General features: G+C 51.2%; 2 protein-coding genes across 10 annotated transcripts in view; one reads left to right on the top strand and one right to left on the bottom strand.

The window, feature by feature from the left end:
* The window catches only part of DNAI7 (dynein axonemal intermediate chain 7), a 41,645-nt gene extending 36,527 nt beyond the window's left edge, over nucleotides 1–5,118 (bottom strand). For 3 of the 4 annotated variants that reach the window (XM_073317854.2, XM_073317864.2, XM_073317826.2), the window contains exons 1-2: nucleotides 5,072–5,086; nucleotides 1,657–1,677 (exon numbers count right to left, since the gene is read on the bottom strand). In XM_073317854.2, coding sequence (XP_073173955.2) covers nucleotides 1,657–1,677; nucleotides 5,072–5,074 — 24 coding nt within the window. In that variant the 5' untranslated portion in view covers nucleotides 5,075–5,086. Of the gene's footprint in view, nucleotides 1–1,656; nucleotides 1,678–5,071 lie in introns of all 4 variants that reach the window. The other variant, XM_073317836.2, reaches the window with a different exon arrangement.
* The window catches only part of ETFRF1 (electron transfer flavoprotein regulatory factor 1), a 30,699-nt gene extending 6,464 nt beyond the window's left edge, over nucleotides 1–24,235 (top strand). Inside the window, exons 1-4 of one of the 6 annotated variants that reach the window (XM_073317936.2) lie at nucleotides 5,270–5,388; nucleotides 6,866–6,924; nucleotides 23,737–23,831; nucleotides 23,931–24,235. In XM_073317936.2, the coding sequence (XP_073174037.1) occupies nucleotides 23,787–23,831; nucleotides 23,931–24,152 (267 nt within the window). In that variant the 5' untranslated portion in view covers nucleotides 5,270–5,388; nucleotides 6,866–6,924; nucleotides 23,737–23,786 and the 3' untranslated portion in view covers nucleotides 24,153–24,235. Of the gene's footprint in view, nucleotides 1–5,269; nucleotides 5,389–6,865; nucleotides 7,004–15,671; nucleotides 15,758–23,736; nucleotides 23,832–23,930 lie in introns of those variants that run through there. The other 5 variants (XM_073317944.2, XM_073317955.2, XM_078849462.1 and 2 more) reach the window with 5 other exon arrangements.
* Nucleotides 24,236–25,331: the final 1,096 nt, after the last annotated feature.

The following is a 25,331-nucleotide window of genomic DNA, read 5'->3' as shown; positions in this document are numbered from 1 at the left end:
CTGCCACAATGAGATCTTTAGATACAGATATGAAAGGTATGCTCATGAGTTTGACTGCAGGATGAGGGCCTTAGGATATTAAAGCTGAAATAATTTTATATATCTAACTTACTTTTTACCGTATGTCATTTGTTGACTTTTCTCTCTATCTCTCAGCATGGAAGATGAAAACAGACTAGTCAGTTTCACTTGTTTACAATCATATTCTAATCAATTTTCTTTTCAGATTCTCATGCTTTAGTCCAGTGTTGCAATGTGTGACCTACCAAATGCTACAGGAGAACATGTTTGTATTTTGTAAATTTTAAAAAATATACAGGAATTTTTAAAAATGGAAATTTTTGTCTCAGGTTTTGTAAAGGCTTGTTTTTACAAAATCTAACTTTTGCACCAAATTTGACCAGACAGTATGTTTTAACCTTCTCCTCCCTCCACCCACTCGCCCCCCCCCCCCCGCCAAAACCTGCAAAACCATTATACTATTTTGCAGACTAATTCCAGAAGGGACTGTGAGTCATCTAGTCTGACCTTCTGCATAGGAGCCCAGTACTGGGTCTGGTACTAGTCAATATTTTCATTAATGATTTGGATAATGGAGTGGAGAGAGTATGCATATGAAATCTGCAGATGACACCAAGTTTGGAGTCATTGCAAGCACTTGAGAAGACAGGATTAGAAAACAAAAATGACCTTGATAAAATTAGAGATTAAAAGCGACAAGGTGAAATTCAATAAAGACAAGTGCAAAGTCCTTCTTTGAGGAAGGAAAAATCAAATGCATAACTACAAAAGAGAGTTGTTGGCTAGTACTGCTGAAAAGGATCTGGGGGTTATAGAGGATCACAAACTGAATATGAGTCAACAATGTGGTGCAGGTGCAAAAAAAAAAAAAGGCTAGTATTTTGGGGAGTATTAACAGAAGTGTTGTTATATGTCAGACAAGGGAGGTAACTGTTCCTCTCTACTCAGCTCTGGTGAGACCTTAGCTGGAGTACTGTGTCCAGTTTTGGGCACTACACTGTAAGAAAGATGAGAAAAACTGGAGAGAGTCCAGAGGAGAGCTACAAAAATGATAAAAGGTTTAAAAATCCTGACTTCAAAGGAAAGGTTAAAAAACCTGTGCATGTTTAGTCTTGAGAAAAGAAAGACGGGGCGGGGGGGAACGGACGACCACTGATAACAGTCTTCAAACATGTTGTGGGGTGATAAAGAGGATGGTGCTCAATTGTTCTCCATGTCCAATGTACGTAGGACAAGTAGTAATGGCCTTAAACTGCAGTGAAGGAGATTTAAGTTAGATATTAGGAAAAACTTTTTAATTATAAGGGTAGTTAAACTCTCAAATAGGCTTCTCAGGGAGGCTCTGGAATCCCCAGCACTGGAGGTTAAGAACAAGTTGGAGAAACACTTGTTTAGATTTAACTGGTCTTGCCTCAGTGCAGGGGCCTAGAGTTGATGGCCTCTCAAGATCTACATTTCTATGATTCTATAACACAAGCCATAGAATTTCACCCTGTAATTTCCTAAGTGAGGAGAATGTTATTTCCAGCTATGTAAATGAACACCACTGAGTACAACCAACTGTGTTTGAGCTAGATTGTATCTTTGCTGTTATATCTACATCTATCTGATATATCTATAAATCTACCTACCTACCTTTGTTTTCTTTTTTGGACCCTAAAAGTTCAGAGAAAAAGAAGAGAGAAAGAGTCAGAGATTACAGTACCTAAACAAACTATAAGGAATAATTAATTTACTTAGTAGTTGCACTTCTTAAAATCAGATAGGTAAGTATATTTCATTTCAAAGTTTAGCCATTGATAACAGATAATATGAACAAACTGTAATATGGGGAGAGGGGAATAACCAATGAGCTTTAATACCGGGGAAAGGGAGAACCACCAGTATTACACAATTTCATTGTTTTTAGTGGTATTAACAGACCATCGCCACATTTCATAGCAATATACTGTAGTTAAGGTTGTGGCAGCACATCCATTCTAATTTCTCCATTAAAAGTCAATGCATGTCAGAGACATGTCGATTTATTCTTTTGCATAGAGACTGTCCGGTTTGGCCAATGTACATGGCAGAGGGGCATTGCTGGCACATGATGGCATATATCACATTGGTAGATGTGCAGGTGAATGAGTGCCTGATGGCGTGGCTGATGTGATTAGGTCTATGATGGTGTCACTTGGATAGATATGTGGACACAGTTGGCATTGGGCTTTGTTGCAAGGATAGGTTCCTGGGTTAGTGTTTTTGGTGTGTGGTTGCTGGTGAGTATTTGCTTCAGGTTGGGGGGCTGTCTGTAAGTGAGGACTGGTCTGTCTCCCAAGATCCGTGAGAGTGAGGGATCGTCTTTCAGGATAGCTTGTAGATCTTTGACGATGCTTTGGAGAGGTTTTAGTTGGGGGCTGAAGGTGATGGCTAGTGGCGTTCCGTTATTTTCTTTGTTGGGCCTGTCCTGTAGTAGGTGACTTCTGGGTACTCTTCTGGCTCTGTCAATTTGTTTTTAACTACAGGACAGGCCCAACAAAGAAAATAACAGAACTCCACTAGCCGTCACCTTCAGCCCCCAACTAAAACCTCTCCAAAGCATCATCAAGGATCTACAACCTATCCTGAAGGATGACCCATCATTCTCACAGATCTTGGGAGACAGGCCAGTCCTCGCTTACAGACAGCCCCCCAACCTGAAGCAAATACTCACCAGCAACCACACAACAAAAACACTAACCCAGGAACCTATCCTTGCAACGAAGCCCAATGCCAACTCTGTCCACTTATCTATACAAGTGACACCATCATAGGACCTAAACACATCAGCCACACCATCAGGGGCTCGTTCACCTGCACATCTGCACAAATCTGACATCAGGCACCTGCACATCTGCCATCCACACCTGCACATCTGACAAATCTGACATCAGGAATCATAACATTCAAAAACCAGAAGGAGAACGCTTCATCCTCTCTGGTCACTCAGTAACAGACTTAAAGGTGGCAATTTTGCAACAGAAAAGCTTCAAGAACGGACTCCAACAAGAAACTGCTGAACTAGAATTAATTGCAAACTAGATACCATTAACTTGGGCTTGAATAGAGACTGGGAGTGGCTGGGTCATTACACAAATTGAATCTATTTCCCCATGTTCAGTATCCTCACACCTTCTTGTCAACTGTCTGAAATGGGTCATCTTGATTATCACTACAAAAGTTTTTTTTTCTCCTGCTGATAATAGCTCATCTTAATTAATTAGCCTCTTAGAGTTGGTATGGCAACTTCCACCTTGTCATGTTCTCTGTATGTATATATATCTTCTTACTTTCTGTTCCATTCTATGCATCTGATGAAGTGGGCTGTAGCCCATGAAAGCTTATGCTCAAATAAATTTGTTAGTCTCTAAGGTGCCACAAGTATTCATGACTTTTTTGAGGATATAGGCTAACATGGCTGCTACTCTGAAACCTGAAGTATAAAGACACTTAGGGACTTTTCCAAAAGTAACACAAGGAGTTACATGGATCAGCGTTCACGTTGCACTCCCCATCAGTACTCAGCCCAGCCCTGGAAAACTAATGATCCAACCAGATCAAATTCGGTGATGAATCCTGGTCACATGCCACCTGAAACACATTGCAAATACGCTAAGAAGAAGTCAGAGCAAAGAATAGAAACTAAAGTATCTCAACACTCAATCCCTACATGACACTGCATCATGTACCAAATGGTTACATTTTCAGTGCAACGTGTAGGACATAGCTAGTTAATATTAACGTGTATGGACATTGATTGGCTAAATTTTTAATGCATTATTTTGCAAATTTACACAGAAAACAGAGGTGGAATGTAGAAGCGGCCAGTTGAGTGGAAAAGCCAGAGAACAAGGAGGTAAACATGGTCAGAAATGGATACCTGGGGAAGGAATAAAGGGCTCCTCTAGGGGAGTAGAAGAAACTGTCTATTGTGGTGGAATGGTTTTGGTAAGGTGTGAAGGTGAAGTTTACAGGAATGCAAACTGAGTTTCATGCTAAAATATCCCAGGGATTTCCTACAACATAAAAAACTGGATTAATCAGGGTGGAATAAAGGCTCAGATCCTCAATGATAAATAAACTCCTATCTTCTATTGATTTGGGGAGCCTCAATACTTTTGAGGATCTGGCTCAAAGTGCCTGTCTCCTCCAGATTACCTTTTGAAGTCAAACCCAGATTGGCAGTGACTGAATAGGATTTCCAGATTACTGGCCTGTGTGAAATGCTTTGATGGTCTCAGTCCAGTTCCTAGACTCAGAGGATAAAGGTCCACATTGCAAAAAACCACCACCATGATCAGTACCAGATGGGCACTTTTGCTGGTCGTCCCAGCAGAACTGATGGGGCTGCAGAAGGCTGAAATCTCCTCTTGTGGGAGACATTTGAATGCCCTCTCTGCCTAGTGCCTTCTACCTGTTCCGTGATTAGGGGCACTCACCTCCCTCCTGTTTACCAGATTGATTCTGTTTAACCCTACGACTGGCCCAGTAACCCTTACCCTCAACGTAAAGGAAAGGGATAGTAGGTGCTGGAGCTAGGGGTGCTTTGGGTGGCTTGAAGCGGCTTCCCTTGCATACAGGGGTTACAGCTTGGTTCAATGACTCTCAGCATCCCCACTCTGCAAATTGTCCCAGCGCCCCTGCAAGAGACGAAAGCAACCAGCTCGCCTCCCCTGCCCCGTTCATCTCCGGTGTGCTAGGGGCAGGGGCAGGCGCCGGGGTCCCCGCCAGGCTGGGTGAGAGGCGGAAGCCGCGATGCTAAAGGCTCAGAGGCTGGCGTGGGGGGAGGGGGGGGCTGAACCCCATCCGCCCAGGGACCCTACGGCGGCGCCAGGCCGCTCAGCAGCGCTTGAGGGGACAGGCCGAGCCCCAGCCCCCCGCGCACCCCGGGGCTCGGAGCGGACGGGAACTTGGAGCCGGGAGGGGGCGGGGGGGGAGGCTGCCTACCCGGGCTGGGGGAGGGGAGCGACTTACCCCCCACCCCCAACAACCCCATGGCCGGGCCCTTCCTGGGGCGGCCCGCTCTCACCATCTCGACGCGTCCCCCAGCCCGGCGTGAGACACTGTTTACCCTCCCGCCCCTTCGTTACCTAGACGACTAGTCTCGCCCACGCGGAGCTCTCGCGCAGCCGCTCCCGACTCCCTGACAACCCCCCACCCCACCCCCTACATCCTCGCGCAGCCGCAGTAGACGTCCACACGCTTAACTCACGCGGCCACCCCGGGGGAGGGGACTCGCTCGTGACTTTCTCACTCTGCCGGGGCGGGGGGTCGGTGCCGCTTTACGGCCGGCAGGAGGTGCCGTAAAGCGTGCGCAGCTGGCTTTGCGTCAGGGCCGGTGGAGAGGTACAGATCCCCCCCTTTCCGCCCCATACCCCGCCCCCCCGCTCTCTGGGACCCGGGTGGAGCCCGTGCGGCGGGGCGCTGCCCTGACGCCATGGCTGTGTCCCGGCGCCCAGGTGCCTTAACCCCGGGGAGGGCGGCCAGGGGAGCAGCGGCTTGCCCCACGCTTGGGAGGGGGCATGTGGGTGCTGCACTGAGAGCAACTCCCCCACCATCATCGCCAGGGGCCCCCTAGGCCAGGCAAGGGAGTGGGTGGGGCTGGTGAGCCCGCGGGGCAGGTCTGGGCTGCAGTGAAAACCTGGCTCTTTCTGTGGGGTCTGGGCTGTTCCCGAGCCCGCGCTGGGGCGGGACCTGGCTTTTCAGTTGCTCAGCCTGGGTCCCTCCACCCCAGCTAACCCGTCCATACTGCCCTGCACAGACCTTCCCACTTGGATCTGCAGCTTGACCTGCGTCCACACTGCAAACTTACAGGGCTTGGACTGGAGGCTTAGTAGGACTTCGGCTTTGAGTCCACCCCCCTGTGAATAGGTTTCAGAGTAGCAGCCGTGTTAGTCTGTATCTGCAAAAAGAAAAGGAGTACTTGTGCAGCCCTGTGCTGCTCCCACCACCAGGCTGATAATCCAATTCAAGAGTTTATAGCCAACCCTAAGGTTCTCATGACAGATATGCATGGTGTTGCCAACTCCTGCAATTTTTATCTTCGGTCTCAGACACTTTTAGGTTTCAGAGTAACAGCTGTGTTAGTCTGTATTCACAAAAAGAAAAGGAGTACTTGTGGCACCTTAGAGACTAACCAATTTATTTGAAGATCATGAAACGGGTGGGAGGAGGTATTGTTTCATGATCTCTGTGTGTATATAAAGTCTGCTGCAGTTTCCGCGGTATGCATCCGATGAAGTGAGCTGTAGCTCACAAAAGCTCATGCTCAGATAAATTGGTTAGTCTCTAAGGTGCCACAAGTACTCCTTTTTTTTTTTTTTTTGCAGACACTTTTAGGTATTTCTTAAAGCTCCAGCTCCTGAAAGCATGTGTTTATGTAAGAATCTCAGCTTTGTTTGGGGGGAAGGGAGTTTCTAGCCCTTGTCTGTGAAGAAAAGCTGGAAAATGTGATCTGCTAGAGGCTCAATTTTTTTTTTTTTTACTATGTGTGTTTATAAGTTCTATCTAGCCATGCTTTTCTTATGAGCCAGCAGGGCAATGGACTAGACAGAGACTCCCTTTTCATACAAAATGGCCTTCAGAGTAAGTCACATAAACTCCGCTTATCTACCTCCTCAGTAAAAACAAAGGGTAGAGCTGAGACTCTCAGAATGGGCTCACTGGGGTATTGTCATCCCTTGTATTGGTGGAACTGCTTCCTTGAAGTATGTGGGTTTATACATGCCCCACTTGTTATATCATTTAATTATACAAATTGTCAACATATTATCCCCTCCCCACTCTCCAGTGTTAATATTTGGGGTTTTTTTATGGTGTTTAGATTGCTTGTGAAAGGTGTCTGACAGCTGAGGAGACTGAAGTCCTCTCTCCACAGAAAAGGTAGAGGCAGCAGCAGTGCAAACACCCCACCAATGGGCTTCAACTTCATCATGGAGACACTAGCTCAGTTGAGAAGAGGGTAATTCATTTTCCCTGTCAGTTAGCCCCCCTGCAGAGACTGCCATCACAGAGACCAAATTGTGCTAGTTAAGATTTTTTTCTATGTCTTGTGAAATAGTTTATCTAGGGCAGTGGTTCTCAAACTTTTGTACCGGTGACCCCTTCCACATAGCAAGCCTCTGAGTGGGACCCCCATCTTATAAATTTTATAAGGCAAAGCTGGGTTTAGGGTGGAGGTTGACAGCTCATGACCCCGCATGTAATAACCTTGCAACCCCCAGTTTGAGAACCCCTGATCTAGGGGAAGGCCTCCCACCTTGACTTTCCACACTAAAGCAGTGATGCTATTAAAACAGTACCTCCTTCTACTCATTCCCTTTTTAAAGAAGTTCAGGAGTTCAAGGAAGACCTACTATATTAATTGCCCCATCTAATCAGTTCAGTCTTTAACATCAGTGAGGCCTACTCATGGTCACAACACTGTCTACATTCACATAGTGCCAAGTTACTAAAGGTACAGTAGAACCTCAGGGTTATGAGCACCTTGGGAGTGGAGGTTGTTTGTAACTCTGAAATGTTCATAATTTCTGAACAATACTTCATAGTTCTTTCAAAAGTTTACAATGGAACATTGAGTTAATAGAACTTTGAAACATTACTATGCAGAAGAAATATGCTGTTTTCCCTTTATTTTTTTTAGTAGTTTGCATTTATCACAGTATTATACTGTTTGCTTTTTTGTTCTTTGGTCTCCGCTGCTGCCTCATTGTGTACTTCCAGTTCCAAATGAGGTGTGTGGTTAACCGGTCAGTTTGTAACTCTGAGGTTCTACTCTACTAAAGGCACTTCACCTGCTAACTGAGTGCGATGCTAATGGCACAGATACCCAGCACTTGTATGGATAGCATGTGCTTAATAAAGCCTAGATGTCTCGTGCTAAGTCAGGGGAGGGCAAACTACAGGCCACTGGCCAGATCCAGCCCATCAAGGCTTTCAGTCCAATCCACGGGATTGCCAGCCCCATGGCGCAGCAGGGCTAAGGCAGGCTCCGTGCCTGCCCTGTCCGTGCGCCGCTTCTGGAAGTGGCCGGCACCACATCCCTGCAGCCCCGGGGGGCGGGGAGGGGGGCACAGAGGGCTCTGTGTGCTGCCATCAGCTGCAGGCACCACCCCCCTCCCCTCACAGCTCCCATTGGCCGGAACCTCGGCCAATGAGAGCTTCGGGGGTGGTACCCACAGGTGATAGCAGCGCACGGTGGAGCTGCCTGCTCCATCCCATCCCCAGGAGCCACTGCCAGACATACTGGCCACTTCCAGGAGCGGCACAGGGCCAGGGCAGGCAGAGGGCCTGCCTTAGCACTGCTGTGTGCTGCTGCCGCTTTAGAGCCGCTCAAGGGAAATGGCGCCAGGCCAGAGCCTGCACCCTGCACGCTGAACCCCTCCTCCCTGCCCTGAGCCCCCTAGCCCCCTGTGTTGAGCCCCCTGCCACACCCCAACCCCCTGCCGCACCCCTCCTGAGCCCCTTCCTGCACAAGCTGCACCTCAACCCCCAGCCCTACATTCATGGCCCTGCATACAATTTCCCCACCCAGATGTGGCCCTGGGGCCAAAAAGCTTGTCCACCCCTGTGCTAAGGAGTGAAAACACTTCCTTTATAGCAATGTCATTCTGCTGTCACATGTTTTAACACTGATAACACCTGAGTGAGTCAACACTGATGCTTCTCTTTAGTTGAGATGGCCTTGTAAGTCAGGTTACAGCCAGAGGTTTAGAAGCAAGATTTAATAAATAACTTTATAGTGCTAGGATTTGGAATTTAAAGATTATATAAAAAAGTAGTTTAGGCAACTTAGTGCTTTTAGGATGTACACTGATTCAATTCTCATATTTTTTTCCTGTTTATTACATTAGCAATATTCTGAAATGATCTGACTTTTTTTTTAAGTGCTTTAGCAATATTGTTACGGGATCTGAATTAAGTCTGAACCACGCACTACAGTTCTCTCAAGCCCTGCTTGGTGGGAAGGGATGCTGAGTCTGAACATTCTTTCAAGCCAAATGTGGGGCTTGGGCTTCAGCATGTAACTCAACATCCACAGCTCAGAGCATAGTGCAAAAAACAGAATGAGAAAATGTACTGTACGCAGTATGATATTTTTGAAATATTTTTTATTCTTAAACATGTGAAAGGCACTTATGCTCAGAGGACTAACTTTTTAAAAGAAGCATTACTTGAAACTTCTGAAATTTATCTGTGAAAATCACTCTCTTCATTAGTAGTAGTAGTAGTAGTAGTGTGACACCTAGGAGCCCCAGGCATTTTACTGAACTTTCCAAAATCTTTGGGTTGAAAGTAATTGTACAGACTTTGAGCCTGAGAAGGTAAATTCTCCAGCCTCCACTTAATAATAAAATATTATAACTAATACATGGAGTCTGTGTGTGAGGATAAAGTCAAGCATAGGAAAATGAATCCTGCAATCATTTATTTCTTGAATACACATAAGGTGGCTGTGTTGGCTCTGCCCCCATACAACTCACTAGTTGCTGAAAAAGTTTAGTAATGACAGTGCTGCTAAATGACTGCTTGAAATCTGTTGTGACAAAGTTCCTGCTCTACCTTGGTGGGTCTTGTGCTTACTGGCGGATTTGCTTGCCTTGGAGCTTCACAGCAGCCTTCAGCTTGGCCGTTTTTCTGAATTCACAGTCCAGGTCGACTCCTCCTGTGTCTGACCAGGAATTGGGAAGATTTGGGGGGAACCCAGGCTCGCCCTCTACTCCGGGTTCCAGCCCAGGGCCCTGTGGACTGCAGCTGTCTAGAGTGCCTCCTGGAACAGCTGTGCGACAGCAACAACTCCCTGGGCTACTTCCCCATGGCCTCCTCCCAACACCTTCTTTATCCTCACCATAGGACCTTCCTCCTGGTGTCTGATAATGCTTGTACACCTCAGTCCTCCAACAGTCCGCGTTCTCACTCTCAGCTCCTAGTGCCTCTTGCTCCCAGCTCCTCACACGCACACCACAAACTGAAGTGAGCTCCTTTTTAAAACCCGTGACAAGCCATCTGCATTGCCAGTTTGGCTTCCAGCCCGGTGTTGTATGGTGAATTGGAAAGGTTGTAGGGACAGGAACCATCTGGTCACCCTTGCGTTCTTCTCTTTATTTCGCTGCATCCACTGGAGGGGTGCATGGTCGGTCACAAGGGTAAACCGTCATCCCAGAAGGTAATAACATAGTGTTTCCCTGGCCCATTTCACAGCTAGGCACTCTCTTTCAACCACAGCATACTTCTGCTCTCTCGGGAGGAGTTTCCTGCTGAGGTATTGGATTGGGTTTGGATGTTCTTCATCTCTGACCATCTGCAATTGGACAGCTCCCAATCCTACTTCAGATGCATCTGTTTGTAAAATGAATTCTTTGTTGAAGTCTGGGCCTATAAGCACGGGGTTACTGCAGAGGGCTGTCTGTAGATCCATGAATGCTTTCTCTGTGGCATCTGTCCATTTCACCATGTCTGGACCCCGGGCTTTTATCATGTCTGTCAGGGGACTCGCTCTGGTAGCAAAATGGGGACTAAATCATCGGTAGTACCCCACCACACCCAGGAATGCCCGGACTTGCTTTTTCCGATTTGGCCGGGGCCAATTTTGGATAGCCTCTAGTTTGTTTATTTGGGGCTTGACCATGCCCCTTCCTACAGTGTAGCCAAGGTATTTAGCCTCGGCTAGCCCTATAGCACACTTGACTGGGTTGGCTGTGAGGTCAGCCTGTCTTAGCGTGTTCAGAAACACTTCCACCTTTCCTAAGTGGGTTTCCCAGTCTGGGGTGTGAATAATCATCCAAGTATGCCGCTGCATAACTGGTATGGGGCCGTAGGAGCTTGTCCATAAGACGCTGGAAGGTGGCAGGTGTCCCATGCAGTCCAAAAGGAAGAACAGTATATTGAAACAGACCCTCTGGTGTAGAGAATGCCGTCTTTTCTTTCGCATTTTTGGCAAGGGGAATCTGCCAGAATCCTTTTGTTAAATCAAGGGTGGTCAAAAATCAGGCATTGCCCAGGCAGTCAACTAACTCATCGATACGGGGTATGAGGTATGCATCGAATTTGGATATCTCATTCACCCAGCGAAAGTCATTACAAAACCTAGTGGTGCCATCGGGTTTGGGCACCACCACAATCGGGCTTGACCACTGACTGTGGGACTCTTCGATGACTCCCAGCTCCAACATCCTTTTTACCTCTGCCTTGATCTTCTCCCTTTTTGCTGCTGGGACCCGATAGGGCCTTAAAGTTACCTTTGCCCCAGGGTCTGTGATAATGTGGTGATATGCTTCGGTGGTCTGGCCTGGTTTGGTTGAAAACAAGTCCTGGTATCGGTTGATCATCTCAGTTACCTCCTTCTTCTGGTTTGGTGTCAGATCAGTGGATATCCTGATCTGCTCCTGCATATTATTTCCCTGGATCGGGGTCTCTTGGGCCACTACACACGCCTCTCCTTGGTGCCAAGGCTTTAAGAAGTTAATGTGATAAATTTATTCTTGTTTCCGGCATCCTGGCTGCCACACCTTGTAGGTTACTTCCCCACGGTTTCAATCACCTCATAGGGCCCATGCCATTGTGCCAAAAGCTTGCTTTCTGCCATGGGTACCAACACCATCACCCGATCCCCTGGTTGGAACTGTCGGACTTTTGCCTGTCGATTGTAATGGGTTCGCTGGGCCTCCTGCGCCTTTTCCAAATGTTCCCGTACAATAGGGGTGACCTGGGCTATCCGTTCTCTCATCTGCAACACATGGTCAATTATATTTCTCCCCTCATTGGGTTCCTCTTCCCAGATTTCTTTTGCAATATCTATTATGCCACGGGGTGGTGTCCGTATAATAAGTCAAAGGGGGAAAATCCAGTTGAGGCCTGAGGTACCTCCCAGATTGCAAACATAAGGTAGAGTAGTAGGGTGTCCCAATCCTTCCCGTCTCGACTTACCACTTTCCTTATCATTGTCTTGAGGGTTCGGTTAAACCTTTCTACCAGCCCATCGGTCTGCGGATGATAGACTGAAGTTCTCAGGGTATGTATATGGAGCAGCGTACAGAGGTCCTTCATTAGCTTCAACATAAATGGGGTACCTTGGTCTGTTAGTATCTCCTTTGGTAGCCCCACTCGGGCAGAGATCCCTACCAACTCTTCAGCTATCGTTTTAGACACCGTGTTCCGCAGGGGGACGGCTTCTGGGTAGCGAGTAGCATAATCCAGAACGACAAGTATATATTGGTGGCCCTGGGCTGTCTTCTCCAGGGGTCCCACAAGATCCATGGCTATTCGCTCGAAGGGGACCTCCATGATGAGAAGGGGTACTAAAGGTGCCCTCAAGTGAGGACGGGGACTGTGCAGCTGACACTCCGGGCAGGACGCACAGTACCTCTGCACTTCATGTACTCCAGGCCAGAAGAATCGTCGCAGGACCTGTGCCAGGGTCTTCTTTACCCCCAAATGCCCCCCAAAAAGATGACTATGGGCCAGACTTAATACAGCATTCTGGTGTTTTTGAGGTACTAGGATCTGCTGTACCGTCTGCCCCTGTACTGGTGCAACCTGGTATAGGAGATTCTTCTTCATTATGAAGTAGGGTCCTGGTCGCTGGGTTTTCCCTTCCACGGGGACCCCATCTATTTTGGTCACCTCCTTCCTAATGTTGTGGTACCTTGGGTCTTCAGCCTGGTCCTGTCCAGAATTTCCTCTCCTGGGGCTAATCTGCCTGAGATCTAGGGGGCCAGTCTCTATTGCCTTTACTGGTTCAGGGTGTGGGTGTGGGTCAGACTCGGGTGCTTCTCCCTTCTGGGTGGCCTCCTTTTCAGCTGCTTGGGTCTGCCTACCTACGAGAGCGACCCTCTGGCTTTGGGCCAGTATTTGGGTTCCCAAGGCCTTAGCTGCCCTTCTTTCCCTTTTCGTCTTTCTACGCTGTCTGGGAGTGGAGAACAAATCTGAGTGGAGAGAAGGTTGGGGGTTGACAGTCTACTGTGGATGCCTCACTACTTTCAGGGCTTCCCCCTTTTTCTAATTCCCCTCCTGGGAGTAAGTCTCCAAACCCTGGGAAGCCCCTCCCTATGTGCACTGGGTATGGGAGTTTAGGGACTACACCTGCTGCTATCTCAGTAGTGTTCTCCTGAATCTCGATTTTTACTGGGATGGTGGGGTAATAACCAACTGTCCCATGAACGCATGTTATCCCCTTACGCTTAGCCCACAGCAGCTGACTACGCTTCACGAGCTTCCCCGAGACAAGCATGATAGCACTCCCCGAATCAACCAGTGTTGTGGTCTCTACCCCCTTTAGCTTCACTGGTCTAGTGTACATATGTGGGGTTAGTGAGACCCCCCACAAGGTGGATTAGGGAGCATGGGTCTGCCCAGTTCCCTAGGTTACACTGCATAAGCTCCTCGGCATTGGGACACTGTGCAGCTATGTGTCCCCACTCCCCACAGGCGTAACATCTGTATGGAGCCCTAGGCATTCCCCGGTCTCTTGGTTTGGGTAGTCTAAGATCACGATTCTTTTCCCCCTCAGTGCTCCGACTCTTTGTGGCTTCTGGTGGGCCTTCAGCCCCTCTCTTTTTCCACCTGGTTCTCCTGGTGGCCCAGTCACCCGAACTGTAGGTCTTGGTGCTGCTAGTTTAACCCGGGGTGCTTCTTCCTTATCTGGTCAGGTCAGCTCCCTCGCCGTCCTTCGCCTTTCTACCAGCATGACAACCTTGTCGTAGGTGGAGGGTTTGTTCTGGCTTACCCAGGCGCGAAGGTTTGGCGGTAGTCCTCTCATGTACCGGTCGATGACCAGAACCTCTAGTATCTCCTCTGGACTCTGGGTCTCAGTTCGTAACCACTTTCGTGCGAGATGGATGAGGTCATATTATTGGAACTGGGAGGTTTTGTTTTCCTTGTACCTCCACTCATGATATCGCTGAGCCCGCACTGTGGTAGTTACCCCAGATCTGGCCAGGATCTCTGCTTTCAGCTGGGGGTAGTCTGCCACAGCCTCTTCAGGCAAATCATAGTAGGCCTTCTGGGCCTCCCCACACAGGAATGGAGGAGGATGCCAGACCACTGTTCTCGGGGCCAAGCCTCCCGCAGTGCTGTCCTCTCAAAGGCCAGGAGGTATGCCGCTACATTATCTTCCTGCGTCATTTTCTGCAGCCAGTTGCTGGCCTGCATGATCTGTGTCCCATCATGGCCGCGGTTCAGCTCTGTAAGGGCCTTTACCTCGTTTACCAATTCCCGCACATAGCCCGGTCTTGAGCAGCCTGATCCATCAGCAGGCGATTAGTTTCTTGCTGCAGCGCACTGCCTGCTGTTGGGAGGCTGCCTGGACACGAGTAGCCTCCTGCTGGGCAGCCGTGGCTTCTATCAGTGCCCACACTACCTCCTCCATTGTGGTGAAAAAAATAGATCCTCTTTCTTTTTTTTTTTCCCTTCCAAACACCCTCCTTCTTCCGCCGCACTGTGGACACCAGATGTGACAAAGTTCCTGCTGTACCTTGGTGGGTCTTTCGCTTATTGGTGGATTTGCTTGCCTTGGAGCTTCGCAGCAGCCCTCAGCTTGGCCGTTTTTCTGAATTCACAGTCCAGGTCGACTCCTCCTGTGTCTGACCAGGAGTTGGGAGGATTTGGGGGAACCCGGGCCCGCCCTCTACTCCAGGTTCCAGCCCAGGGCCCTGGGGACTGCAGCTGTCTAGAGCACCTCCTGGAACAGCTGTGCGACAGCTACAACTCCGTGGGCTACTTCCCCATGGCCTCCTCCCAACACCTTCTTTGTCCTCACCATAGGACCTTCCTCCTGGTGTCTGATAATGCTTGTACACCTCAGTCCTCCAACAGTCCGCGTTCTTGCTCCCAGCTCCTCACACGCACACCACAAACTGAAGTGAGCTCCTTTTTAAAACCCAGGTGCCCTGATTAGCCTGCCTTAATTGATTCTAGCAGCTTCTTGTTTAGCTGTAGGTGTTCTAATCATGCTGTCTTAATTGTCTCCAGAAGGTTCCTGATTTTTCTGGACCCTTCCCTGTTAAGGAGCCGGAATCGTTCTTCACTCGCTCCTGAGCTATTTGCTTTCCTTTCTTTCCTAAAGCCCCCCGGCCCGGATTTTTCATACTTTTCCTTTTGCTTAGTTTCCCCCCCCGCGTTTGGGCCGGACGCTTTGTTTTTTTGGTTTTGTTTTTTTTCGTTTTTTTGAGCTGCGTCAGTGTGCTGGCCGGTCGCCAGCACCCCCCCCCCCCCCCGATGCCTGCTTTTGGACTTTGCTCCTTGCTTACTTGAAACCCCCGGAGGAGGGGGGGGGGACTGCCAACCTGCTGTCCGGAGAGGGGAGTGGACCCCCCCAGACCCAGCTGTTTTGCTTTTTGCCTGGACTTTTTCCGAGAGCCTTGGGACAGAGCCAACAGCTGTAGCAGACGCCAGAGGCCGGAGAACTCCCGGGCAGCTATGAATCATCGTGGAGAGAGGCCGTAAGACTGAGGGATTTCTTTTGAATTTCTACCCTCGGGGGGGGGAGTTGACTGCATTTCAGCTGCGCCTGCGGCGGCACAGGGGTGTAGCAGGGAGCTACCCCCAGATCCATCGGTGCCCCCAACCCCCCCCACCACTATTACAACTATCACGGCCCCCGCTGCTTCGTCCCTGCTGGCAATCTGCCATCTGCCTTCGGATCCAGCTGTTTGCTTTGGACTTTGCCTTTTGGACCAGGCATAACAACCAACCAAGCGAGACTCTTTGGACACTTGTGGTGGGTTGTCCTCCCCCCCCCCCCCCCGGATTGTTTACCCCATAGCCTACCCCTACTACCGGACCCCGATTTTTGCCCCCCCCCCTCCCAGTGTTTCCCTGTCTCTCCCTGCTTACAATGGCAGAGAAGGAGGGACGCAAGGCCCCTCCACCGAAATTGGTTGCCCCTTCCCCATCTACCCTCCTGCCCACCCCTCAAGATTTCCCCACCGCCTCCATTGTTAGAACCCCTGCCACCGCCCCCGCTGGGGCATCGGCAGTGGGAGGCACCGGGGCGATTACTACTGCTGCTCTGGTTCCTGCCCCACTAGATTCTAGGAACCCCCCCCCAGTTAGACGGAAAAATCGAAGCGGGCCAAAAGGGAAGGGCCCCGCTAATGCCGCTGGACCCTCCGTGGCAGAGGCCGCCCCCACCACAGTGGCCTCGTCATCGATCGCGGCACCCCTCCCAGCTGTTCCCTCCACCAGCTCTGCGACCATCCCTCCCCCGGCCCCCAGGACGTATGCCCGGGTGGCGACAGGCCCCCCCTCACCTGCCGCCTCCTCATCTCGCCCTCCCACTGCCTCCGCTGCCATTACTAGTAGTCGGGGCCCTCTTCCCGCCCTGACCAGGAAGCACGGTGTTCGTTGCCTCCTAGTACCCGCCTCGCCCCACGTGGAGGCATACGTGCAGGCGTTGGCGAAAGTGGTAGGACCCATGGCCATTGTGGCGGCCTCCAAGATGTATGGGAAGGTCGTTCTCTTTCTGGCCTCGGAGACTGCCGCCCAGGAGGCGGTGGAGAAGGGCCTAGTGGTGGGGGGGGTGTTTCTCCCCCTGGAACCGCTAGAAGATCTGGGCGTTCGCTTCGTCCTCACCTCCGTTCCTCCCTTTTTACCTAATGTTGCCCTGTTACCTGCTCTTTCTGCCCTGGGGAAGCTTGTTTCTGTTATTAGCCCTCTCCCGTTAGGCTGCAAGGACCCCGCCCTCCGTCACGTCCTATCGTTCCGCCGGCAAGTGCAGATTTTACTGCCGGCGGGGGTGCGTGACGGAGAGGCGCTCGAGGGGTCCTTCCTAGTTCCCTACCAGGGAGCCCGCTATAGGGTCTTTTATTCCACCGGAGAGGCCCGGTGCTACCTCTGCCGCTCGGCAGGGCATGTCCGCAGGGACTGCCCTTTGGCCCGGGGGAGAGGGGCACCTGAGACCCCCGAGACCCGGCGGGATATCGGCCCTGTTGTTGCCGACACCCCTGGCCACCCGGCACCCGACACCACCCCCCCTCCCACCCGATCCACCGCTGCCCCCGTCCGGGCCCAAGAGGCACCCCTCCAACAACGCCCGGGCGACCACGGGAGTCCCACTCTTGCCGTAACCACCTCGGCAGAGCCTATGGAGGGGGGTGTGGCAAAGCTTTTACCGGGTGCAGGAGAGGGCTCGCCCCAAGGAGAACCCCCCGCCCCTAATGTTGCCTTGCCGCTACCCCCCCAAACCCCTGAACCTCTGCCTCCGCGCCCCGCTCCGTCCCCTGCTACTCAACCCCCGGACGACGCCATGGAGGGCTGGACTGTAGTCCAGGGGAAGCGAGGCAAGCGGAGGGCTCGAGCTCCGCTGCATTCATCTGACGCGGAAGCCCCCCGGAAGACCAGGAAGGGAGGTACCGACCTTGAGCCTCCCGCCTCGGCCACGAGTGAGATCCATTCACTGGTGTCGGGAGGTGAAGATAGACCAGCATTGGAGGGTGGAATCCCCCCTCCGCGGGGGACCCTCCCCTCCGAAGCCCCGGGGGAAGCCCCTTCTAACCAGATACCACCTGAACTCCCAATGAACCCCGACGTGACCGCCGAGGCGGGCCCTAGCGGAGAGGCCCCTGGGGTGGTGGGAGTTGGCCTCTCCTCTGTGTACGCAGAGATTGAAGCCCTGGATTTGACCCCGGTCACCCAGGGAGGGGATGACTTACTGCCGGCCGGCCTCGATTTGGGCAATCTCACCCCAGGCCCCCTCTCCCCATGTTCTTTCCCCCTGACTGCCTTTCCGGGTGAGCACCCCACGGAAAGTGGTTTACCACCTGAGGCCATGGCTGCCACGATCACCCCGGAGCCAGTACCTAGCATTCCTCGGAGCCCCTTCCCTTGCCCCTTAACCCCCGACCCTGCTCGGGAGGCACCTTCTTTTTGCTGCTCGCCTCCTGAAGCCCAGGGCCTTACCTCTGCCCCTGCCCCCACCCCTATTCCGGTTCAGTTTCCCTCCTCCTGCAAGGCTACCGCCGCCCCTGGGGTTATTTTTTTTCCGCCTTTTGCAGATTCCCCCCAGGGAGCAGTCTTTACGTTTTCTAGTTGCGACTCCCCAGGAGTTGCACCTTTCCCCCTGCCATCCCCGTCCGCCCCAAGGCACGAGATGGAGTTAATAACCCCAGCCTGCCAGACACCCCGTCGGCGGTCCGCACCCTGCCTACCCGCCTTAGCGGACCACGAAGCTGTATCAAAAGCCCCACCAGGGACTGCTCTGGGACTTGTAACCCTACCCCCCCATGAGCTGCAGCATGCACTACGGGAGTTCTTGAAACGATGCCGTGGTGCCCGCGATAGGGCACAGCTGGCTCTCCAGCAATGGGGGGACTTTGATCGACTCCTTCGGGCCGCGAGAGCCCTTATGAGGGAGGGTAGGGGGCAAGGGAAGGGCGGTGCCGCGGCCTACGAGCGGGCCCGCAGCTTCCGGAAAGAGTTACTTACTCACGGGATGGGACACGGGTTGCTACGCGACCCGCCGGGGGCCATGAGTACCCCCACCACTGAGAACTCCCCACCCCCCCAGCCCTCCGCATGACACCTCTCATTATTGTAACCCTGAACACCAGGGGCTGTAGGATGGCTCTCCGCAGGTCCCAGGTGCTCTCCTACCTTCGGGAGGGGGGGTACTCTGTGGTTTTCCTGCAGGAGACCCACACGGACCCAACCGCCGAGGATAGGTGGCGGCTGGAGTGGGGGGACGGGGTATACTTCAGCCACTGCACGGCTTGGCAAGCTGGAGTGGCGACCCTGTTCTCCCCCACCCTGCGGCCCGAGGTGCTAGGAGTCACTGAGGCCGTGCCGGGCCACTTGTTGCACCTCCGAGTTCGTCTGGAGGGGCTCGTGGTCAATTTTGTTAATATCTATGCCCCGCAAGTGAGTTCACAGCGGCCGCAATTCTACCAGCAGGTGTCCGAATTTCTTGACACCCTAGATCCACACGAGTGCCTGATCCTGGGAGGGGACTTTAACACCACCCTCGAGGAGCGGGACCGCTCGGGGGCCGAGCCGAGCCCGGCCGCCGCGACCATTCTCCGAGACATAGTCGACTGTCACTCCCTAGTGGACGTCTGGCGTGACCATCACCCAGATGATACTTCCACGTTTACCTTCGTTCGGGTGGAGGCCCGTCGGTCACACCGCTCTCGGTTAGACCGTATTTATCTATCCCGTCTCCATCTTTCACAGGCCCACTCCTCCACCATTCGGCCGGCCCCTTTTTCCGACCATCATTTGGTTGCCGTCACGGTCTCCCTCCGTGCAGAGGGACCGGGGCCGGCTTACTGGCATTTTAACAACAGCCTGTTGGAGGACGAGAGCTTTGTGATGTCCTTCCGGGAGTTTTGGCTGGCCTGGCGGGAACAGTGGCGTGCCTTTCCCTCGGTGCGGCGCTGGTGGGATTTAGGGAAGGTACGTGCCAAGCTCTTCTGCCGCAACTACACTCGGGGCACCAGCCGACGGAGAAATGCGGCGATAGAGCAGTTGGAACGGGAGGTCTTAGAGCTGGAGAGGCGCCTGGCCGCCAGCCCCGGGGACCCGTCCCTCTGCGGAGCGTGCCGGGAGAAGCGGGAGGAACTTCGAGCCCTCGAGGACCACCGGGCCCGAGGTGCCTTTGTCCGGTCCCGCATCCGCCTCCTTCAGGAGATGGATCGCGGCTCCCGCTTCTTCTACGCCCTGGAGAAAACGAGGGGGGCCAAAAAACACGTCACCTGCCTTCTAGCGGACGACGGCACCCCCCTCACGGATCCGGAGGGGATGTGTGGGAGGGCCCGTGACTTCTACGCGAACCTTTTCTCCCCGGATCCGACCGATCCTGGCGCTTGCGGGGTGCTCTGGGAGGAACTCCCCACGGTCAGCGTGGGCGACCGAGACCGGCTAGAGCTGCCTCTCACCCTGGCCGAGTTCTCGGAAGCCCTCCGTCGCATGCCCACCAATAAATCTCCGGGCATGGACGGGCTGACCGTGGAGTTTTACCGCGCGTTCTGGGACATCCTTGGCCCAGACCTAGTCGCTGTCTGGGCTGAGTCCTTGCAGGGCGGGGTCCTCCCTCTCTCGTGCAGACGAGCGGTGCTCGCCTTGCTGCCGAAGAGGGGGGACCTCCGCGACTTACGAAACTGGCGTCCCCTCTCACTCCTTAACACGGATTACAAAATCGTAGCGAAAGCAATCTCGCTGCGGCTAGGGTCCGTGATGGCGGACGTGATTCACCCAGACCAGACCTATACTGTCCCGGGTCGCAGCATTTTCGACAACCTCTTTTTAGTCCGAGACCTTTTGGAACTCGGGCGGAGAGACGGTTTGTCGTTCGCCCTCCTGTCTCTCGATCAAGAGAAGGCTTTCGATAGGGTAGATCATGGGTACCTCCTGAGCACCCTGCGAGCGTTTGGATTCGGACCTCAGTTTGTGAGTTTTCTCCGGGTGCTGTACGCCTCCGCGGAGTGTCTGGTTAGGCTCAACTGGACCCTGACCGAACCGGTCAGCTTCGGGCGAGGGGTGCGGCAGGGGTGTCCCCTCTCAGGCCAGCTGTACGCTCTGGCGATCGAGCCTTTCCTCTGTCTCCTCCGCAGGAGGTTGACGGGGTTGGTGCTGCGGGAGCCGGAGCTGCGGCTGGTCCTGTCGGCGTACGCCGATGACGTCCTCCTCGTGGTCCAGGACCCGGGCGACTTGGCGCGAGTGGAGGCCTGCCAAGCCATCTTTTCGGCAGCCTCCTCCGCCCGAGTCAACTGGGTCAAGAGCTCTGGCTTGGCGGTGGGGGGCTGGCGGCAGGTGAGCTCCCTCCCACCCGCGCTTCAGACCATCCGGTGGAGTGCCGGCCCTCTGCTCTATCTCGGCGTTTACCTTTCTGCCACGCACCCTTCTCCGCCGGAGAACTGGCAAAATTTGGAAGGCGGCGTGATTGAGCGGATCAGGAAATGGACGAGGCTACTCCGATGTCTCTCCCTTCGGGGGAGAGCACTGGTGCTTAACCAACTAGTCCTGTCCACGCTCTGGTACCGGCTCAACACCCTAGCCCCGGCCCGGGGTTTCCTGTCCCACCTCCGGAGATTGATTCTGGAGTTCTTTTGGTCAGGATTGCACTGGGCCCCTGTTGGAGTTCTCCACTTGCCCCTGAAGGAAGGAGGGCAGAACCTGAAGTGTCTGTACACTCAGGTCCGCGTTTTCCGCCTCCAGGCCCTGCAGAGGCTCCTTTATAGTGCAGGTAGTTCGACGTGGAGCATATTGGCGCATGCCTTTTTACGCCGTTTCCATGGGCTCCGATATGACCGACAGCTCTTTTATCTTTGCCCGAGAGGTTTTCCGCGAGACCTCTCCGGGCTGCCGGATTTCTACCAGGACCTCCTCCGGGCCTGGAAACTGTTTTCAACGACCAGGTCCATGGCGGCCATCGTGGGGGCAGATCTCCTCACGGAGCCCCTGCTACACAACCCCCAACTTTGTGTGCAGGCGGCGGAGTCCCGCACGGTGCGCCAGAGGTTGGTCCTGGCGGGAGTTACGAGGGTCGGGGACCTCCTGGACTACGACCGGGGGGACTGGCTGGATCCCCTGACGCTCGCTCGACGTATGGGGCTCTCCAGCCTTCGCACCCCCCGGCGCGTGCTTCAGGAGGTGGAGGCCGCTCTGACCCCCGCCGCTCGGGCTTATGTTAGCCGAGCCTTGTGCGAGGGCGCACCCCGCCCATCCCTTACCCCAGGCCCGCCGGACCTTTCCATCGGGCCCCTACCCTGCCGATCCCAACACACCCCTCATCCTTTCACTGCAAGCCGGCTGCATGAACTGCAACCGGTCGGTTTTCAAGTTGCATCACGGCAATATTTATATACACTCACACTCCATACCCTTCATGCCCGCACCCTGGTGTCCCGCCCCGATACGAAGTGGCGAGATCTCTTACCACCTTTGGAGGGTGAGCAACCTCGGTGGGCCAGCCTGTACTCCACCTTGGTCCCGAGGCCCGTCGGGGACATCAGTTGGCGGCTCCTTCACGGGGCTGTGAGCACGGGCGTGTTTTTGACGCGTTTTACCTCCCTTCCGGAGACTTGCCCTTTTTGCAACGTGAGGGAAACCCTGGCGCACGTCTATTTAGAGTGTGCCAGATTGCAGCCTCTTTTTCGGCTCCTCACAAATATTCTTTTGCGCTTTTGGCTTCATTTCTCCCCCCACCTCTTTATCTATTCACTCCCCATCCGTGGCCCCACCAAGTCGCGGGATCTCCTGGTTAGCCTCCTCCTAGCCTTGGCTAAAACAGCCATTTATAAGACCAGAGAGCGGAGGTTGGCTCATGAGGCGTCCTGCGATTGTGAGGCCGTTTTCCGACTCTCAGTACATTCACGTATCCGGGCGGAGTTCCTCTGGGCAGCGTCCACCGACTCCCTTGACACCTTCGAGGAGCGGTGGGCGCTGTCCGGGGTTCTCTGCTCGGTGACCCCGTCCGGTTCCCTCCGTCTGACCCTCTGAATGAGGGAAAGAGCGAGAGCCGCCGGCCACAGCCGTTAGTTGCTGTGAATACCATTATTACTGTCTTCTAGGAGGGGTCCTATAATACATGGGTGTACCCCCCTCCCTCCCAACCACCCACCCCGCAGCCGTGCCCATCTTGTTGGGCACTCTCAGGAGAGGGAGGGTCAGTGACCCTGGGCGCGGCACTAGGTAACTCGAGAGGGTGGAAGACCACGAGTGTCGAGGAAGCCCCCCCGCTCTAGGCCACCAGGTAACTCAGGAGGGTGGAAGACCACGAGTGTCGAGGAAGCCCCCCCGCTCTGGGCCTGGGCTAACCTGAACACCTCTCCCTCCTGAAAGCTGTTGTATACCTTCTGATTGCGTTGTTTTGTTGCTAAGTTTTTCTTTATCCTTTTGTATTCTTTGTAATTGTTACAAATAAATTTCCTTTCTGTTTCAAAAAAAAAAAAAAAAAAAAAAAAAAAACAAAAACCTTCCCTGTTACCTTACCCAGGTAAAAGGGACCTACTTAGCCTGGGGCTAATATATCTGCCTTCTATTACTCTCCTATAGCCATCTGGCCCGACCCTGTCACACTGTCCTTTTCTTGGGTCTCTACTCTTCATAGAAATCTTTCCAGGATTCAATTGCAGTCTTGCTACAAGAGTTAAACTCAGAACATACAGCTTGCTGACCTCATGTTCAGCTACTTTCTAATTACAAATACCAGATCAGCTGTGACTAGAAACTAAGGAAAAGCAGAGTATAAAAGAACTTAGAAGTCACTGCAGAAAAGTTCTTCTATCTCAGTTGTTTCCACTTTTGAATCTCAATTGCTTGGTTTCTATAGTAACAATATCTTACTTCCAGACGCAAAACAAGCCACTTTTTGCTTCATCTCAGAATTGACAGGGCTACGGTACTTGAAAGACCAACAATCTAATTGAGGTGGAGGATACACCACTTACTTGCAATATAAATTAGATATTAACACAGGGAATTATAAAAAATGCTAATGTTGGAAGCTAGCAAGCTAGAACTAGGGACTATACATTGAATTATTATTTATTTTCAGAATTGATTGCAACTTTGCTTAAAATAAGATCTGTCTTCATTAAATTATAAGTGCACTTATGCTAATTCAGGAAAGCAAAAGTTAAGGAAAACTCAATTCAAGAGGTATTTTGGACATTAGTGTAAGTAATATCATACCATAAATGGTTAAAGTGCAGTCACTTGTTAGTTCAGTGTGTGGCTAATATCAAACTGATTATTCTTCAGGTAAATAATCACACAAGAATTAAGTGGCTATGTTCAGTGAAATATGAAAAATGGCCAGTCCTTTAAGAGGTGAAGTGCTGAATCTTTACAAAAATGTAAGTGTCTTGAATGCCATTAGTACTTTTGCTTAACTAGATAAAAACATTTTTGCCACATAGTGCCAAGTTCTAAAATATTTGTTTTTGTTTTTAAAGCTGCTGTACCTTGGAAGGGAATATCCCAAAGGAGCAGACTACTTTAGAAGCCGTTTGAAGGCAGCTTTCCTAAAAAATAAGGATGTGAAAGATCCAGAAAAAATTAAGCAACTAATTAGTCGCGGAGAATTTGTTATAAAAGAGCTAGAGGCCTTGTATTATCTCAGAAAATACAGGGCTATGAAACAGCGATACTATGAGGATGACAATAAGAATAAGTGATGTGTAATATTATTGACCCTGTGCTTGTAACAATACAGATTAGTGGCTGGGATGAATGAATAAAAAAGAATGGTTATGTTAAAGGCAATGAGACTTAAATATTTCCAAACCAAAGGACATATTTGATCACCATGTCAGTGGCTACATTACTACATTTCAAGTGGCTATTTTAATTATTTGAATATAAAGTTCTGTGGCATGCAGATATGATCTTAAACTGATAGCTTAGAGGCTTTGTCCACCATTCTGATCTATCCTGAACTGAAGCTTGATGCACAAAAATGCTCTGACAGAAAGTTTAACCTAATTTGGTTCCTCACTTAATTTTCTTCACTGAACAGACTAATTTAAAACTGAATGCAGATCAGATAAGGGCTATGAAAAAAGCTGTCGATTAATCGCAGTTAACTCAGGCGATTAACTCAAAAAAATTAATCGCGATTAATCACATTTTTAATCGCACTGTTAAATAGAATAGCAATTGAAATTTATTATTTTGGATGTTTTTCTACATTTTCATATATATATAGTATTCTGTGTTGTAATTGAAATCAATGTATATTTTTATTACAAATATTTGCACTGTAAAAATGATAGTATTTTTCAATTCACCTCATACAAGTTACTGTAGTGCAATCTGTCCTGAAAGTGCAACTTACAAATGTAGATTTTTTTCTTACATAACTGCAGTCAAAACCACAACCGTGTAAAACTTCAGAGTCTACAAGTCCACTCAGTCCTACTTCTTATTCAGGTAAGCAAACAAGTTTGTTTACATATACAGGAGATAATACTGCAGTCTTATTTACAGTGTCACCAGAAAGTTAGAACAGGTATTTGCATGGCACTTTTGTATCAGACATTGCAAGGTATTTATGTGCCAGATATGCTAAACATTTGTATGCCCCTTCATGCTTTAGCCACCATTCCAGAAGACATGCTTCCATGCTGATGATGCTCGTTAAAAAAAAAAAATGCATGAATTAAATTTGTGACTGAACAGAGTAAAATGGATTTATTTGGGGTTTGGATCCCATTGGAGCTGGGTATTGGAGACAGGAGTACCCGCTGAGTGGTTTTCAGTTAAAGCCTGCAGCTTTGGGGATGTGGTTCAGACCCTGGGTCTGTGTTGCAGCTGGCCAGTATGTCTGGTTCAACAAGACAGAGTTCTGGGGTCCC

This window comes from Lepidochelys kempii, chromosome 1, assembly GCF_965140285.1.
Source record: "Lepidochelys kempii isolate rLepKem1 chromosome 1, rLepKem1.hap1, whole genome shotgun sequence".
Classification (NCBI taxonomy): domain Eukaryota; kingdom Metazoa; phylum Chordata; order Testudines; family Cheloniidae; genus Lepidochelys; species Lepidochelys kempii.
The sequence above is the reverse complement of the archived record's forward strand: the minus strand, read 5'-3'. Positions and strand labels throughout refer to the sequence as shown.